This window comes from Hyperolius riggenbachi, chromosome 8, assembly GCF_040937935.1.
Source record: "Hyperolius riggenbachi isolate aHypRig1 chromosome 8, aHypRig1.pri, whole genome shotgun sequence".
Classification (NCBI taxonomy): domain Eukaryota; kingdom Metazoa; phylum Chordata; class Amphibia; order Anura; family Hyperoliidae; genus Hyperolius; species Hyperolius riggenbachi.
The window spans coordinates 17911541-17930054 of record NC_090653.1 but is presented as its reverse complement, the minus strand read 5'-3'; the positions used below and the strand labels follow the sequence as shown (position 1 = coordinate 17930054).

The window sequence follows — 18514 nt, the reverse complement described above, 5'->3', positions numbered from 1 at the left end:
AAATACGTACACACACAAGGCACCTGCAACCAATCACACAATAGCTTTACAAATACGTACACACACAAGGCACCTGCAACCAATCACACGGCAGCTTTACAAGTACATACACACACAAGGCACCAGCAACCAATCACAGCACAGCTTTACAAATACGTATACACAAGGCACCTGCAACCAATCACACGACAGCTTTACAAATACGTACACACACAAGGCACCTGTAACCAATAACACAACAGCTTTACAAATATGTACACACAAGGCACCTGCAATTAATCACACGGCAGCTTTACAAATACGTACACACACAAGGCGCCTGCAACTAATCACATGACAGCTTTACAAATACGTACACACACAAGGCACCTGTAACCAATCACACAGCAGCTTTACAAATACGTACACACAAGGCACCTGCAACCAATCTCATGACAGCTTTACAATTACATACACACACAAGGCACCTGTGACCAATCACACAACAGCTTTACAAATACGTACACACACAAGACACCTGTAACCAATCACACAACAGCTTTACAAATACATACACACACAAGGCACCTGCAACCAATCACAGGACAGCTTTACAAATACGTACACACACAAGGCACCTGCAACAAATCACACAACAGCTTTACAAATACATACACACACACACACAAGGCACCTGTAACCAATCACACAACAGCTTTACAAATACATACAGACACAAGGCCCCTGCAACCAATCACAGGACAGCTTTACAAATACATACACACACAAGGCACCTGCAACCAATCACAGGACAGCTTTACAAATACGTACACACAAGGCACCTGCAACCAATCATAGGACAGCTTTACAAATGCGTACACACAAGGCACCTGCAACCAATCACAGGACAGCTTTACAAATACGTACACACACAAGGCCCATGCAACCAATCACACAACAGCTTTACAAATACGTACACACAAGGCACCTGTAACCAATCACACAACAGCTTTACAAATACATACAGACACAAGGCACCTGCAACCAATCACAGGACAGCTTTACAAATACGTACACACAAGGCACCTGCAACCAATCATAGGACAGCTTTACAAATACGTCCGCACACAAGGCACCTGTAACCAATCACACGACAGCTTTACAAATACGTACACACAAGGCACCTGCAACCAATCACAGGACAGCTTTACAAATACGTACACACAAGGCACCTGCAACCAATCACAGGACAGCTTTACAAATACGTACACACACAAGGCACCTGCAACCAATCACACGACAGCTTTACAAACACGTACACACAAGGCACCTGCAACCAATCACAGGACAGCTTTACAAACACGTACACACAAGGCACCTGAAACCAATCACAGGACAGCTTTACAAATACGTACACACACAAGGCACCTGCAACCAATCACAGGACAGCTTTACAAATATGTACGCACACAAGGCACCTGCAACCAATCACACAACAGCTTTACAAATACGTACACACACAAGGCACCTGCAACCAATCACACAATAGCTTTACAAATACGTACACACACAAGGCACCTGCAACCAATCACACGGCAGCTTTACAAGTACATACACACACAAGGCACCTGCAACCAATCACAGCACAGCTTTACAAATACGTATACACAAGGCACCTGCAATCAATCACACGACAGCTTTACAAATACGTACACACACAAGGCACCTGTAACCAATCACATAACAGCTTTACAAATATGTACACACAAGGCACATGCAACCAATCACACGGCAGCTTTACAAATACGTACACACACAAGGCGCCTGCAACCAATCACATGACAGCTTTACAAATACGTACACACACAAGGCACCTGTAACCAATCACACGACAGCTTTACAAATACGTACACACAAGGCACCTGCAACCAATCATAGGACAGCTTTACAAATACGTACACACACAAGGCGCCTGCAACCAATCACATGACAGCTTTACAAATACGTACACACACAAGGCACCTGTAACCAATCACACAGCAGCTTTACAAATACGTACACACAAGGCACCTGCAACCAATCACATGACAGCTTTACAAATACATACACACACAAGGCACCTGTGACCAATCACACAACAGCTTTACAAATACGTACACACACAAAACACCTGTAACCAATCACACAACAGCTTTACAAATACATACACACACAAGGCACCTGCAACCAATCACAGGACAGCTTTACAAATACGTACACACACAAGGCACCTGCAACAAATCACACAACAGCTTTACAAATACATACACACACACACAAGGCACCTGTAACCAATCACACAACAGCTTTACAAATACATACAGACACAAGGCCCCTGCAACCAATCACAGAACAGCTTTACAAATACATACACACACAAGGCACCTGCAACCAATCACAGGACAGCTTTACAAATACGTACACACAAGGCACCTGCAACCAATCATAGGACAGCTTTACAAATGCGTACACACAAGGCACCTGCAACCAATCACAGGACAGCTTTACAAATACGTACACACACAAGGCCCATGCAACCAATCACACAACAGCTTTACAAATACGTACAAACAAGGCACCTGTAACCAATCACACAACAGCTTTACAAATACATACAGACACAAGGCACCTGCAACCAATCACAGGACAGCTTTACAAATACGTACACACAAGGCACCTGCAACCAATCATAGGACAGCTTTACAAATACGTCCGCACACAAGGCACCTGTAACCAATCACACGACAGCTGTACAAATACGTACACACAAGGCACCTGCAACCAATCACAGGACAGCTTTACAAATACGTACACACAAGGCACCTGCAACCAATCACAGGACAGCTTTACAAATACGTACACACACAAGGCACCTGCAACCAATCACACGACAGCTTTACAAACAAGTACACACAAGGCACCTGCAACCAATCACAGGACAGCTTTACAAACACGTACACACAAGGCACCTGAAACCAATCACAGGACAGCTTTACAAATACGTACACACACAAGGCACCTGCAACCAATCACAGGACAGCTTTACAAATATGTACGCACACAAGGCACCTGCAACCAATCACACAACAGCTTTACAAATACGTACACACACAAGGCACCTGCAACCAATCACACAATAGCTTTACAAATACGTACACACACAAGGCACCTGCAACCAATCACACGGCAGCTTTACAAGTACATACACACACACAAGGCACCTGCAACCAATCACAGCACAGCTTTACAAATACGTATACACAAGGCACCTGCAACCAATCACACGACAGCTTTACAAATACGTACACACACAAGGCACCTGTAACCAATCACACAACAGCTTTACAAATATGTACACACAAGGCACCTGCAACCAATTACACAGCAGCTTTACAAATACGTACACACACAAGGCGCCTGCAACCAATCACATGACAGCTTTACAAATACGTACACACACAAGGCACCTGCAACCAATCACACGGCAGCTTTACAAGTACATACACACACAAGGCACCTGCAACCAATCACACAACAGCTTTACAAATACGTACACACACAAGGCACCTGCAACCAATCACACAACAGCTTTACAAATACGTACACACACAAGGCACCTGCAACCAATCACAGGACAGCTTTACAAATACGTACACACACAAGGCACCTGCAACCAATCACACGACAGCTTTACAAACACGTACACACAAGGCACCTGCAACCAATCACAGGACAGCTTTACAAATATGTACGCACACAAGGCACCTGCAACCAATCACACGTCAGCTTTACAAATACGTACACACACAAGGCACCTGCAACCAATCACACAACAGCTTTACAAATACGTACACACACAAGGCACCTGCAACCAATCACACAACAGCTTTACAAATACGTACACACACAAGGCACCTGCAACCAATCACAGGACAGCTTTACAAATACGTACACACACAAGGCACCTGCAACCAATCACAGGACAGCTTTACAAATACGTACACACAAGGCACCTGCAACCAATCACACGACAGCTTTACAAACACGTACACACAAGGCACCTGCAACCAATCACAGGACAGCTTTACAAACACGTACACACAAGGCACCTGAAACCAATCACAGGACAGCTTTACAAATACGTACACACACAAGGCACCTGCAACCAACCATACAATAGCTTTACAAATACGTACACACACAAGGCACCTGCAACCAATCACAGGACAGCTTTACAAATACGTACACACACAAGGCACCTGCAACCAATCACACAATAGCTTTACAAATACGTACACACACAAGGCACCTGCAACCAATCACACGGCAGCTTTACAAGTACATACACACACAAGGCACCAGCAACCAATCACAGCACAGCTTTACAAATACGTATACACAAGGCACCTGCAACCAATCACACGACAGCTTTACAAATACGTACACACACAAGGCACCTGTAACCAATAACACAACAGCTTTACAAATATGTACACACAAGGCACCTGCAATTAATCACACGGCAGCTTTACAAATACGTACACACACAAGGCGCCTGCAACTAATCACATGACAGCTTTACAAATACGTACACACACAAGGCACCTGTAACCAATCACACAGCAGCTTTACAAATACGTACACACAAGGCACCTGCAACCAATCTCATGACAGCTTTACAATTACATACACACACAAGGCACCTGTGACCAATCACACAACAGCTTTACAAATACGTACACACACAAGACACCTGTAACCAATCACACAACAGCTTTACAAATACATACACACACAAGGCACCTGCAACCAATCACAGGACAGCTTTACAAATACGTACACACACAAGGCACCTGCAACAAATCACACAACAGCTTTACAAATACATACACACACACACAAGGCACCTGTAACCAATCACACAACAGCTTTACAAATACATACAGACACAAGGCCCCTGCAACCAATCACACAACAGCTTTACAAATACGTACACACACAAGGCACCTGCAACCAATCATAGGACAGCTTTACAAATACGTACACACACAAGGCCCAAGCAACCAATCACACAACAGCTTTACAAATACGTACACACAAGGAACCTGCAACCAATCACACCACTGGTGAGAAATTATTATTAACCACTCCAGGACGAAAGCAATTTTCACATATCAGCACTGCTCCCATTCATTAGTCAATAACTTTATTACTACTAATCACACCTAAATTATCTATATATTGTTTTTTTTCCGGACAAATTAGGCTTTTAGTGTGTGAAAATTTTATGAAGTAATTACCTTACTTTTTACGCATTTTAAAGTGAAATTAAGGTAAACAATTAGAAAAAAAAACACTATTTCTCCATTTACATCCAATATAGCTTTCCTATAAACAGTGCTAAGTATAAGTTATGCTGGGTACACACGATGAGATTTCCCGTTCGATTCCCGGATCGATTCGATTAAATCAAACATGTTCGATTGGATTTCGATCGTTTTTTCCGTCGATTTTGCATACCTATCATGAAAAAATCGATCGAAATCCAATCGAACATGTTTGATTTAATCGAATCGATCCGGGAATCGAACGGGAAATCTCATCGTGTGTACCCAGCAATAAACGCACAAATTTGATTTGCTCATTCGTCCTGGTTATTGCAACATTTAGATTATGTTTTTTACTTTCCCATTGTACACTATCGTAATAAACCCTCATGGCATACATATTTTCTTCACTTATATTCTGTCACTTTGTCATTTTACAAGTCTTATTTTGGTACAGAATATGCGAAAATGTAATTGCTTTTGATTCAGTTTGTGACTAAAAAGAATACACAAGACATGGGCCTCAACCCTAAAACTCTCTAAACTCCATTCTACAACTTATCAGGGTTAAAATGTTACCACATATGTCTCTTGTAGTTTTGCTAAGACTTTCCCAAGTTTGACCATAGTTTTGAAAATTACTTTTTTATGTTGGATTGAGTTTGTCCCTACTCATTTCTCATATGATGTGGGTCCAAGCTTTAAGACACACCAAAATGTTTTCTACAACTCTTCACGGTTAAAATGATACCACAAGTGCCTCATTTAGCAACAAACTGGTGGTGCAGTCTCCTCAACTACACTGGACAAGTATATTCATCCAGTTAACCTTGAGGGCCCGTTTCCACTATCGCGAATTTGCATGCGTTTGCCGCATGCAGATTCGCATAGCCAATACAAGTGGATGGGACTGTTTCCACTTGTCAGGATTTCTGAGCATTTTCGTCCACGTGAAAAATCCGCATGGCAGAGTCACCAGAATTTGCATACCGCTATGTGGGTGTATGCGAATCCGCACGAAATCAATGGAAAAGCACACAGGCACTGACATGGTTAAATTCGCATACAGCGTCATTCATGCGAATTCGCATGAAAATGCGCATGCACCCGCATGCAAAATCCACATCCGCATGCAAATTTTTTCCGCGGCGATTCGCACTGCACAAGTGAAAGCGGGCCCTAAGTGGTTAATATTTAGTATTTATATAGTACTGACATCTTCCGCAGCGCTGTACAGAGTTTATTGTCTTGTCACCTAACTGTCCCTTAGAGGCGCTCACAACCTAGTCCCTACCATTATCCTATGTCTGTATCATGTAGTGTATGTATCGTAGTCTAGGGCAAATTTTAGGGGGAAGCCAATTAACTTATCTGTGTGTTTTTGGGATGTGGGAGGAAACCAGAGTGCCTGGATGAAACCTACAGAAATGGGAAGAACATACAGACTCCATGCAGCTAATGCCCTGCCTGGGATTTAAACCAGGGACCCAGCACTCCAAGGCGAGAATGCTAACCACTGCACCACCATGCTAGGAATCCTGCAGCTTTAGGAGTATGTGCAGAGGCCTCACAGCACAAATCAGCCAACCAATCAGAGCAGGCAGATCTCATTTTCTACACTAACCAGAGGCCTGTACGGTGTACACAAGGCAGTGGTGTAGCAATAGGGGGTGCAGATGTTTGAGACTGCATCGGGGCCCTTGAGCCAAAGGGGCCCTCCCTCAAGCACAATATTAGCTCTCTATTGGCCCTGTGCTGGTAATAATCACTTCTATAGATACTTTGAACAGTGGTAATCATTAACAAACTGCTCCCCATCCCCTTCTTGCACCTTTGACACTGTAGTTGCCATTGGCAGGTTTTGGTGCGCTGTATCAATTGTTATGTATAGAGTGCTTGGGGGGCCCATGTAAAACTTGCTCCGGGGCCCACAGCTCCTTAGCCACGCCACTGACACAAGGCTATTCAAAGAAATACCTAATTTGGGTAAAATTTAAGAGGACCTATAGCAAAAATAATGAAATGAATAAAATTGGGTTTTTTTGTTTTTTTACACAATATTCATTTATAAATTATGTAGTCAGTGTTTGCCCATTGTAAAATCTTTCCTCTGCCTGATTTACATTCTGAAATCTATCACAAGTGGTGACACTTGCCAAATGCAGCTCTGCTGAATGTTTGTTTACTGGTAGTTCTGTAGCCAGTGAATATAATACCTGATCTCCCAGAGTACTCTAGGAGGAGCATTCTGCATAGCTAAACAGCCTAGGCTAAGCTTAACCAAGGGGGTGGGGCTAGATACCAATATGCAGCACTATATGGACAAAGGAAGTGTTTCTGATGCGGAAACCAGGAAAATACCATAAAGTTGCCTATCCTGAATAATTTACTGCATCCTACGATATGTCACTACAGGGTCTCTAAACACCCGCAAGCTCATCTGCATTTACACAGCGCAACAAATGCTACCAGAACGCCGACAGGATCATTTTGAACACGCAAACTGGAATCGCGTACAAACGCTCAACCAAACTGCCTGATTACCGTCTGACTTTAGTCTGTTGGATAATAAACAGGCATGTGTATGTGCACAAACGACTAAACGACCAACTGAAAACAGACGGTTTGCCGGATGCAACTGTCAGATCTACTCACATGACCGTTGGGCTGCAATTGTGCAGTTGGCCGCGTGTGTACTAAGTCGTTTGAAGGTCTTTTACGTGTTCTGAAAGCGGCCGTATCGTACAGTCAGTCGCACCTCCTACGCACGCATACCGCGCGACTAGCTGCACCGACTAACTGCACGATTGTTTAGCCGTTTTGGTCATGTGGACGTACAGGTCGTGGCAATGTGTTGGTCATGCCGTTGTGCAGTCAGTTGTACCGCCTGCGGGCGCAGTATGTAAATGAGTTGGTCGTTTAGCCGTTTTGGTAATGTGGACGTACAGGTTGTGGCAATGTGTTGGTCATGCCGTTGTACAGACAATCGTTACGCTTGCGCACGCAGTATGTAAATGAGTTGGCCGTTTAGCCGTTTTGGTCATATGGACGTACAGGGCGTGGCTACCTGTTGGTCATGCCGTTGTGATGATCGTGCGCTGGTTGGACGTGTGTACCCAGCTTCAGCAAAGCACTCACCTGCTCGATCCTGCCGTCGTGATAGGTCAGAATCCGGGTGACGTTCTTGAACTCTGTGTAGCGGCTCACGTTAGATTTGATAAGAAGATCTATTAGTAATCCTCGGGAGTACAGGAACTGGACAGAGAACAGATAATAAATCAGTATAAAAACACAAGCAAAAGAAAGTGATAGAAAAAAAAGAACAGAGGCGCCAACAAAGAATAAAATAATTAAGAACTGTCTAAAATGGGGGAAGTAGGTGGACTCCCCTCCCTCGAGAAATGATCGAACTATGAGACGTTACTAGAACATCAGCAACATTTATTTAACAATCTCCAAGTGTGCAACGCGTTTCACGGGTCAACATCCCGCTTCATCAGGCAAAGTATATGGAGAACACAAAGTATGATGAAAAGTCTGGCCCAGCGCATCTGTGTCTCTGACATCGCAATCGCTGGGCCAGACTTTTGATCCTACTTTGTGTTCTCCAAATACTTTGCCTGATGAAGCGGGATGTTGACCCATGAAACGCGTTGCACACTTGGAGATTGTTAAATGTTACTGATGTTCTAGTAACGTCTCATAGTTCGATCATTTCTCGAGGGAGGAGAGTCCACCTACTTCCCCCTTTTTAGACGTTTTTTCATTATTTTATTCTTTGTTGGCACCTCTGTTCGTTGTTTCTATCACTGATCTAGTACACCCTGGGTGGAGGGGTGTTGTCCCCATTCCCTTAAAGAGAAGCCGAGGCAGGGTTCTTACATCGCAATCCTTATACAGAGGCTGGGTCTGCCTATAGAGCCCAGCCTATGTTGCTAGTTAGTTTCCTCCAAAATCCCCCCTGCGCGCCGTCAGACCCCATAAAACACAGCCGCGCTATGCGGCTGTGTTTACCTCACTAACGTCAGCCTCCGCTCTCCCCCGCCTCCTGAATCGCTCCGGTCCCCGCCCGTGTCCCTTCCCTCCAATCAGCGGCGAGGGAGGGGACGTGGGCGGGGACCGGAGCGATTCAGGAGGCGGGGAAGCCGCGAGACTGGCATTAGTGAGGTAAACACAGCAGGCTGCGACACGCTGCATGTCGCCAGCGCGGCTGTGATTTATGGGGTCTCACAGCGTGCAGGGGGGGCTTTAGAGTTAGCTAACTAGCAACAGAAGCTGGGCTGTATAGACAGACCCAGCCTCTGTATGGGGATTGCGATGTAAGAACCCCGACTCGGGTTATCTTTAACTACAGAGAGCGACTTCTTATTACCTGAGTGGGGTCAGGTTGTAATTCTCCCCACCTGCCTGTCCAGTGGTTGCCTGTGTGGTAACCTGGGTTTGTGAGTATAATTTATTTATTCTTCAAATTCTCTCAAGACTGTCCGAAATACTACACCATATTGGGCTCTCGGTCCTTTTCCATTTTTTGTTTACAAGCAAAAGAAATACCTTCGGGTAAATCAAATAATCTGTGTACTCATTCTTTACCATTAAAACAGTACTCACACCAAAAGAAAGCCAACACTCAATCCTCTAAGGGAGGGACGCAGTGGCAGGGCCGTTTTCCCCTGCAATTCCCGGGACTCCATCAGCTTTTGCAGTCGCATATATACTGTAACTGTGAATACGAGTAGTGCGGGAAAAAGCTGGAATCTGTGCTATATATAAACGTGCAGAAAAGGACAAATGCAAATGACCGGTCACGATGAGCATTTCCCAAGCGAGGCTACTGATTTCAATAGCTTGTGGAATCGCACACATTTTTTTCCGCCCGTGGAAAAAAATGTGCATTTGTGGGCAGCTGCAGGAAACCTGGGATGCAGCAGGGGGCCTGGGCAACACCAGCAGGAAGTCTGGGCTGCAGCAGGAAGCCCTACCAGCAGCAGGAAGCATGAGGAGCAGCAGCAGGAAGCCTGGGCAACAGCAGGAAGCCTGAGCAGCAGCAGGAAGCCTGAGCAGCAGCAGGAAGCCTGAGCAGCAGCAGGAAGCTTGAGCAGCAGCAGGAAGCCTGAGCAGCAGATGGAAGCCTGAGCAGCAGATGGAAGCCTGAGCATCAGTAAGAAGCTTAGACAGCAGCAGGAAGCCTAAGCATCAGCAGGAAGCCTGAGCATCAGTAGGAAGGTTGGACAGCAGCAGGAAGCCTGAGCATCAGCAGGAAGTCTGGGCAACAGCAGGAAGCCCGAGCAGCTTCAGTAAAGCCAGAGCAGCTGCAGTAAGCCAGAGCAGCTGCAGTAAGCCAGAGCAGCTGCAGTAAGCCAGAGCAGCTGCAGTAAGCCAGAGCAGCTGCAGTAAGCCAGAGCTGCAGTAAGCCAGAGCAGCTGCAGTAAGCCAAAGCAGCTGCAGTAAGCCAGAGCAGCTGCAGTAAGCCTGAGCAGCTGCAGTAAGCCTGAGCAGCTGCAGTAAGCCTGAGCAGCTGCAGTAAGCCTGAGCAGCTGCAGTAAGCCTGAGCAGCTGCAGTAAGCCTGAGCAGCTGCAGTAAGCCTGAGCAGCTGCAGTAAGCCTGAGCAACTGTAGGAAGCCTGGGATGCAGCAGGAAGCCTGAGCAGCAGCAGGAGGCCTGGGCAGCAGCAGGAAGCCTGAGCAGCAGCAGGAAGCATGAGGAGCAGCAGCAGGAAGCAGCAGGAGGCTTGAGCAGCAGCAGGAGGCGCAAAATAAAATAGAGCAGGGACCACTGGGAAATTTGCTGGGGAGAGGAGTATACATTTCTCTGGCCATGTTGGGTAAGCCAGGAATTTTAACAATACTGTGAAGAGAAACAGGATAGTTTTAAGGGACGCAGGTTGGGAACCACCACTGGTCTAGGCAAGTCAAGGATATCAGAAGAGGCAGCAGAACTGTCATCATCAGAGGCTGGAGGAGTGAAGACCACAGGTCACAGGGAAAACTACAAACAGATCCAAACAGAGATCTTTATACTGGTCTAAACCATCGCTGAACCCCAAGGAAGACTTCAAAAGGTCCAACTATTGTTACATTTCAGTGGTTGCTGAACCCAAATGATGAAATCTAGGGATTGACTAACGCTACTGACAGGAAGTGCTCACCACTGAGGAGAAAAACAGTGGACTAATATACAAATTGTGCTGTGACGGATGTGATAATCTTATAAACCAACCCAGAATAAAGGAGAGCTGGTTAGGTTTGGTATGGACAATCAATTAACCAGCAGGTGAGTCCTCTTCAATCAGAGTTTGAATATTGGTCACATGTTTGCTCATCATCAGCCACCACTACCGCTAAAGCCAATAAATAACCACAAATACATCCAGGAACGGACCCCTTGAGTGATCACTACTGCCACAGAATAACCGTTACAATCACATCAACGTGTCTAAAACTGACCTTGGAAACTAGATCGATATTAAATCTCCTCCCTTCTCTCACGATGTCAGAATACGTAATACTTTTCTTGAACTCTTTTTGGCACATTTTGGTGGCGTTTGGTTCTGCGTCAGGAGAAACCTCCGTTTCATCCGCCGATGTCGCTTCAGCATTAGGAACTTCTTCATTGCTACTAGTTTGCTGGCCTGACTCCAGATCTTCCTGTGGCTCAGAGGCGGGACTTTCTTGTGGACGACTGTCAGAGGCGGGACTCTCTTGTGGAGGACAGTCAGAGGCGGGACACTCTTGTGGAGGACTGTCAGAGGCGGGACACTCAAGTGGAGGACTGTCAGAGGCGGGGCTTTCTTGTGGAGGACTGTCAGAGGTGGGACTCTCTTGTGGAGGACTGTCAGAGGCGGGACTCTCTTGTGGAGGACTGTCAGAGGCGGGGCTTTCTTGTGGAGGACTGTCAGAGGCGGGGCTCTCTTCTTGAGACGGATGACTGACTGAGCTCTCTTGTGGAAGTTCGCAACTGTGGATCTCTGTAGGGTTGGTAGTTAGAAGCTCAGGATTTATACTTAGTGCCCCAACCTCCTCCACAAGGTCCGAGTCTTCAGTTCTGTGAACAAAAGTAAAAATTAAAAGGGAACATGGTATGTCATTTTCATATTATTGTTATTTAGTATAAAAATATATATTTTTAGTCATAAAAATCTGATAACACGATCATTTGTATGGAGCACCGCATACTGAAAGGACTGACAAGGATTGTACAAGAAGACACAGCAAACTCAAACTCACAGCAAACTATTTCACATGGAGGGGTAGCAGAGTCATCCAGTAAAGAGGAAGCGGAAAGAGCAATGTGAGAAGTTAAATAGAAGAGAGATCAGGAAATGATTGATATTTGCCATGTAATTTGCTCCTGTTGCTTGATCCACAATCAGCCTGCAGGTGACCTTTTTTACTACTGGCAGACAATAAGAAAACTAGAAAATGCCAAATGCAATTATCTATAATCACACCCCCTAACAATGCGATAGGCTAAAAGGTTTTTTTTTTTTTATATACAACATATACTTATGCACAGAGGGAGATACTGGTTGTTTGGCAGCTGGAAACAGCTGTTTTTTCTCACAATGCAACAAGGTTCACCGAAAGGAAACTGTCAGGACCATGGTCATGACATCACACTGAGGGAGGGGTTTCACCACAATATCAGCTGTGTAGACCCACCTAATGATCTACTTGAATTTTTTTTTAAATAAAGCTTTCTCCTGGGAAAGGGAGCATCAGCCACTGACTGGAATGAAGTTTAGTCCTTGGTGACAGTTCCTCTTAAACCCGCGTGCAATTCACACATTTCTCACAAACTTATCAGTGCTGAAAAAAGTTCTTTACATACTTTGGAAGTCTACTGGAGATAATGACCTCAATTCACTAAGGGCGCTTCCATAAAAAATAAATAATAGATCGGTAAAATGCCACACTCAGAATTTTAGACTTTTTTCCCCCCCAAATTCACTAATATTTTCCCACATGTGGTGGTTGTTTGGTAATACACCAAAACACATGGCTTCACTTCATGAGCTGTTCGGTAATAAGTAGAAGTGTAACCAGCGATGGAGTAGATCACAGCAGCAAGCCCCCGGGGGCACTATGGGGGCAATGTAATACGAAGGGCACTATGGGGGAAGGGGGAGAACTATAGCAGGGGATCTATAACAGAGGCACTGTGGGACATCCCCATACTGTAATAAAGGGAGCACTATGGTGGGTGCTACACTTATGGGGGCACCAACAGGCAGTACTACAATAAAGTGAAAGAGGGGTACTGTTATATCCAGGGGGATTCTGTGGGGGATGTAATGAGGAAGCATCAAAAAAAGACACTGGGAGAGGTAACAGGGCAAATAACCATGGGAGCTCTATGACTGAAAACTTTTTACGAGGGTCGTCTGCAAAGTAACAGTCGTTTTCAGTCATTCCGAAACATTTTATTGAAAGCACGCTGTACCTTCTGATTATTTCTACACATAATCATCCATCATATTTAAGCATTTATCATACTGTATCTTTCTACAAGGTTTCCCATTCCTTTGTAGTAACGACACACTCCTCACCTTTGGGTTGGAGGGTTCGGGGAAGGGGGCTTCATGTTAATGTTGCTGAACAAACTGCTACCTGCGTTCTGCAGTCATGTGACAAGCAGTTCAGGCAGAGAAGGGATTAAAGAGGAGCTGCCAGCCATACTATCTCAGAAAAAAAACCCCACATGTATAAGTAGCTGAATACTTGCTCTACTTATACAACATATGTATTGTACTGTCCACATTTTAATTTTAGTGACTTACCTACAGTAAAAAAAAAAAAAAAAGAGAAAATCCTTCATAGCATTTCCAATCTTAACTGTGGCTATTTTGAAGTCAATCCTGATATAATTTCCTCCCTTACTCACATCTGCCTGAATTGCCCGCCCTTCACTATAGAAAGTACATTGTCCCAGCATGAGAAATATTGGCCAATCAGAGAGGAACAGAGGTGTGGGAGGGGAAAACAGGAGGGAAAGAGGCTTCAGCCAATCAGGCTGCATTGAAAAGGGGGGGGGGGGGTAGAAAAGCAAAAAAGGTCAACCCAGCATGCCCTGCAACTTCTCTTTTGTGTACCAAATGTTGTGTGTACCAAAAAAAAAAATCAGGTAAACTGGGGAATGATCATTTATCAACACGAAAAGTAATAGTGATTTTAACTTTTGGATTGCCTGGTTAGAATCCTTATTACTTGTTTACCAGATAAAAATAAAGAATTGATTTTTGATTTTATGCCTGAAAGTTACACTTTATTTTGCAAGTTGCAAGGTACATTTAACACACAAAAAATGACTGTTACTTTCTGATGATCTTCATTCATCCATACTTTGCCATGTTGACGCTTCTGAAGCAGAGCTCATCGCTGGGACTTGTAGTCCGCCTACCACACACACGGAGAGCTCCCCGGCCACCTTGATCCGCCGCAAACGCTTCCCTCTCTCGGCGTGGGACGTGGGTGGTAAATGCGTCCGGAGTGAGTGATTTTTCTGCCTCGTCTCTCTGTCCTTAGAAACTCAATTACGCTTCTGATTTGCAGGAAGCGGCGGCGACTAATCAGGGTGATGAATCACGCAGGCGGGCGAGTCGCCCTCTCGGAAAACGCCAAGACGTTCCTTCTCCTTCACGTCTATATTACGAGATGATCTGCGCTGGCAAGGGCCATTAATATTCATTTCTGCTACAAGATATAATTATTAAGAGAGAGGAAGGAGAAAAAAAAAAGAAATTTATGGCAAAATAAACCATAAAAAGCTAATTACGGGGATGGAGAGTGTCAGACGCGGCCAGCTAATTCCAGCACTGTGTAAATATTAGATTTAATGTAACGCAGCAGATGTAAGCGCAATGGATTAATCTGTGCGATCCTCTACAGCGGGCAATGACCCGACCGCAAATGTCTCCAGCGAAACCATCAAGGCGCCAAACGATCCGGCGATACAACACACGTTCTGCCGAAACGCCACAATCGCCATGTAAACCCTACAGAGGGTCAGACTAATTCCCCTTACAGAGTACATAGCCAAGTCACTGACTGTCCCCAGAGGAGCTCACACTCTAATCCTACCATAGTCATAGTGTAATGTCCTCCCATATTATTATTATTATGTATTTATATAGCACTGACATCTTCTGCAGCACTTTACAGAGTACATAGCCATGTCACTGACTGTCCCCAGAGGAGCTCACAATCTAATCCTACCATAGTCATAGTCTAATGTCCTACCATATTATTATTATGTATTTATATAGCACTGACATCTTCTGCAGCACATTACAGAGTACACAGTCATGTCACTGACTGTCCTCAGAGGAGCTCACAATCTAATCCTACCATAGTCATAGTCTACTGTCCTACCATATTATTATTATGTATTTATATAGCACTGACATCTCCCGCAGCACATTACAGAGTACATAGTCATGTCACTGACTGTCCTCAGAGGAGCTCACACTCTAATCCTACCATAGTCATAGTCTAATGTCCTACCATATTATTATTATGTACTTGTATAGCACTGACATCTTCTACACCACTTTTTGTAATCTGGATGTCACTCAATGACCAAGTTTGTGAGCTTTGGGTTCCTTAGCTTCAATAATTTGTATTTAATTGGCTATTTGTGGCTCCGGCCCCTTTTTTTGAATTTGAACCTCAGTGACCGACTGTACCAGGTTTGATGCTTGTGCCATTAACAATGCAAGAAAGGCAGCAATTTTAATTTTCACCTTGAAAATCAACAGGCGAATTCTGATTGGCTTTTTTCGGCTCCACCCACATTTCTGAATATTAATCCCAGTCACCCAGTAAAAAGCTGTGCAAAGTTTGAGAACCCTGTCATTAACAGGGAAGAAGGGCTGCAGTTTTTGTAACCTTGACACACAGTTACTCAATGACCAATTTTGTGAGCTTTCAGGTTCCTGTCATGAAAATGTGTGTGAATGGAAGCAGTTTATCCAGCAAAGAAATCTGATTGGCTGTTTGTGGCTCTGCCCCTTTAGTGAATTTGAACCCCAGTCACATAATGACAGACAGTAGAAGGTTTGAGGCCTCCGCCATGTAAGAATGGCAGCAGTTTCAATATTCCCCTTGAAAATCAATAGGTGAATTTTGATTGGCTGTGTCAAGTTTGGGAACCCTGCCATTAACAGTGTAAGAATGGCTGCAGTTTATATTCTACTATTTAAAAAGTTAAATGTTTGGCTCCGCCTACTATTTCTAACCTTGACATATCGTCACTTAATGACCAAGTTTATGAGCTTTGGGGTCCTTGGCATTAAAAAGTTGGATATTCCCATTGTAATTAAACAAATCTGATTGGCTGTTTGAGGCCCGCCCCCTTTTCAGAATTTAAACCCCAGTCTCCTAGTGACTGACTGTACCAGATTTGAGACCTCTGCTATTAAGAGTGTAATGAATGGCAGCAATGTAAATATTCCCATTGAAAATCAAAAGGTGAATTTTGATTGGCTGTTGTAGGCTCCACCCACTTTCCTGAATATTAATCCCAGTCATCCAGTGACCAACTGTGTCAAGTTTGAGAACCCTGCCAGTAACAGAATTGCTGAAATCAATCTACAAAATCTGATTGGATGTTTGTGGCTCCACCCTCAGTGAATTTGAACCTCAGTCACCCAACGACTGACTGTATCAGGTTTGAGGCTTATGCCATTAACAGCACAAGAATGGCAGCAATTTTAATATTCACCTTGAAAATCAATAGGTGTATTTTGATTGGCTTTTTTAGGCTCCACCCACATTTCTGAATATGAATCCCAGTGACCAAAGTTTGAGAACCATGTCATTAACAGTGTAAGAATGGCTGCCGTTTACATTTTGCCAGTGAAATTTGTATTTGACTCCACCCAGTGTTTGTAACCTGGACACACAGTCACTCAATGACAAAGTTTGTGAGCTTTCGGGTTCCTGGCATAAAAATTGTGCGTATGGAAGCAGTTTATGAAGCAAAGAAATCTGATTGGCTGTTAGTGGCTCCACCCCTTTAGTGAATTTGAACCCCAGTCACTTAATGACCGACTGTAGCAGGTTTGAGGCCTCTGCCATTAACAGTGTAAGAATGGCAGCAACGTAAATACTCCCCTTGAAAATCAGTTGGTGAATTTTGATGAGCTGTTGTAGGCTCCACCCACTTTTCTGAATATTAATCCCAGTCACCCAGTGACCAACTGTGTCAGTTTGAGAACCTTGCCAAAAGCAGAATGGCTGAAATCAATCTAACAAATCTGATTGGCTGTTTGTGGCTCCGCCTCTTTAGTGAATTTGAACCCCAGTCACTTAATGACCGACTGTAGCAGGTTTGAGGCCTCTGCCATTAACAGTGTTAAGCTGGCCACTAACGGTCCAATTTCTAGCGAAAAATCGTTCGAGCGATCAGAAATTCTGATCGGACGAAAAATCTTTCACTACACCATCAACTAACCAATCATTGCTTCCTATCTATCACGACCACCAAGAAAATCCAAATTTTCGTTAGACGAAAATTCATTCGGGCGACATTTTTTTCACTCGTTCATAATCGATTGTGTCCACCAATGGAAATTATTTACAACCAATCCGATCAGAATTTCTGATCGCTCGAACGATTTTTCGCTAGAAATTGGACCGTTAGTGGCCAGCTTAAGAATGGTAGCAATGTAAATATTACTCTTGAAAATCAATAGGTGAATTTTGATTGGCCTTTGTAGGCTCCACCCACATTTCTGAATATTAATCCTAGTCCCCCAGTGGCCAACTGTGTCTAGTTTGGGATCCCTGTCATTAACAGTGTAAGAATGGTTGCAGTTTATATTTTTCCATGTAAAAAAATGTAGTTGTTGGTGTCGCCCACTTTTCTAACCTTGACATACAATCACTCAATTACCAAGTTTATGAGCTTTGGGGTCCTTGGTATCAATAATCTGTATCTCACCATTGAAATTAAACAAATCTGATTGGCTGTTTGTGGCTCCCCTTCTTTCTGAATTTGAACCCCAGTCATCCAATGAACAACTGTATCAGGTTTGAGTCATCTGCTATTAACAGTGTAAGAATGGTAGTAATGTAAATATTCCCCTTGAAAATCAACAGGAGAATTTTGATTGGCTGCTGTAAGCTCCACCCATTTTCTTCATTATTAATCCCAGTCAGCCGGTGATCAA

The 18514-nt window shown here is 44.1% G+C and overlaps 1 protein-coding gene across 1 annotated transcript in view; it reads right to left on the bottom strand.

The window, feature by feature from the left end:
- CHM (CHM Rab escort protein) overlaps positions 1-18514 on the bottom strand; it is a 149887-nt gene that overhangs the window by 106842 nt on the left and 24531 nt on the right. Inside the window, 2 exon segments of the mRNA XM_068250016.1 lie at positions 8484-8600; positions 11790-12387. Coding sequence (XP_068106117.1) covers positions 8484-8600; positions 11790-12387 — 715 coding nt within the window.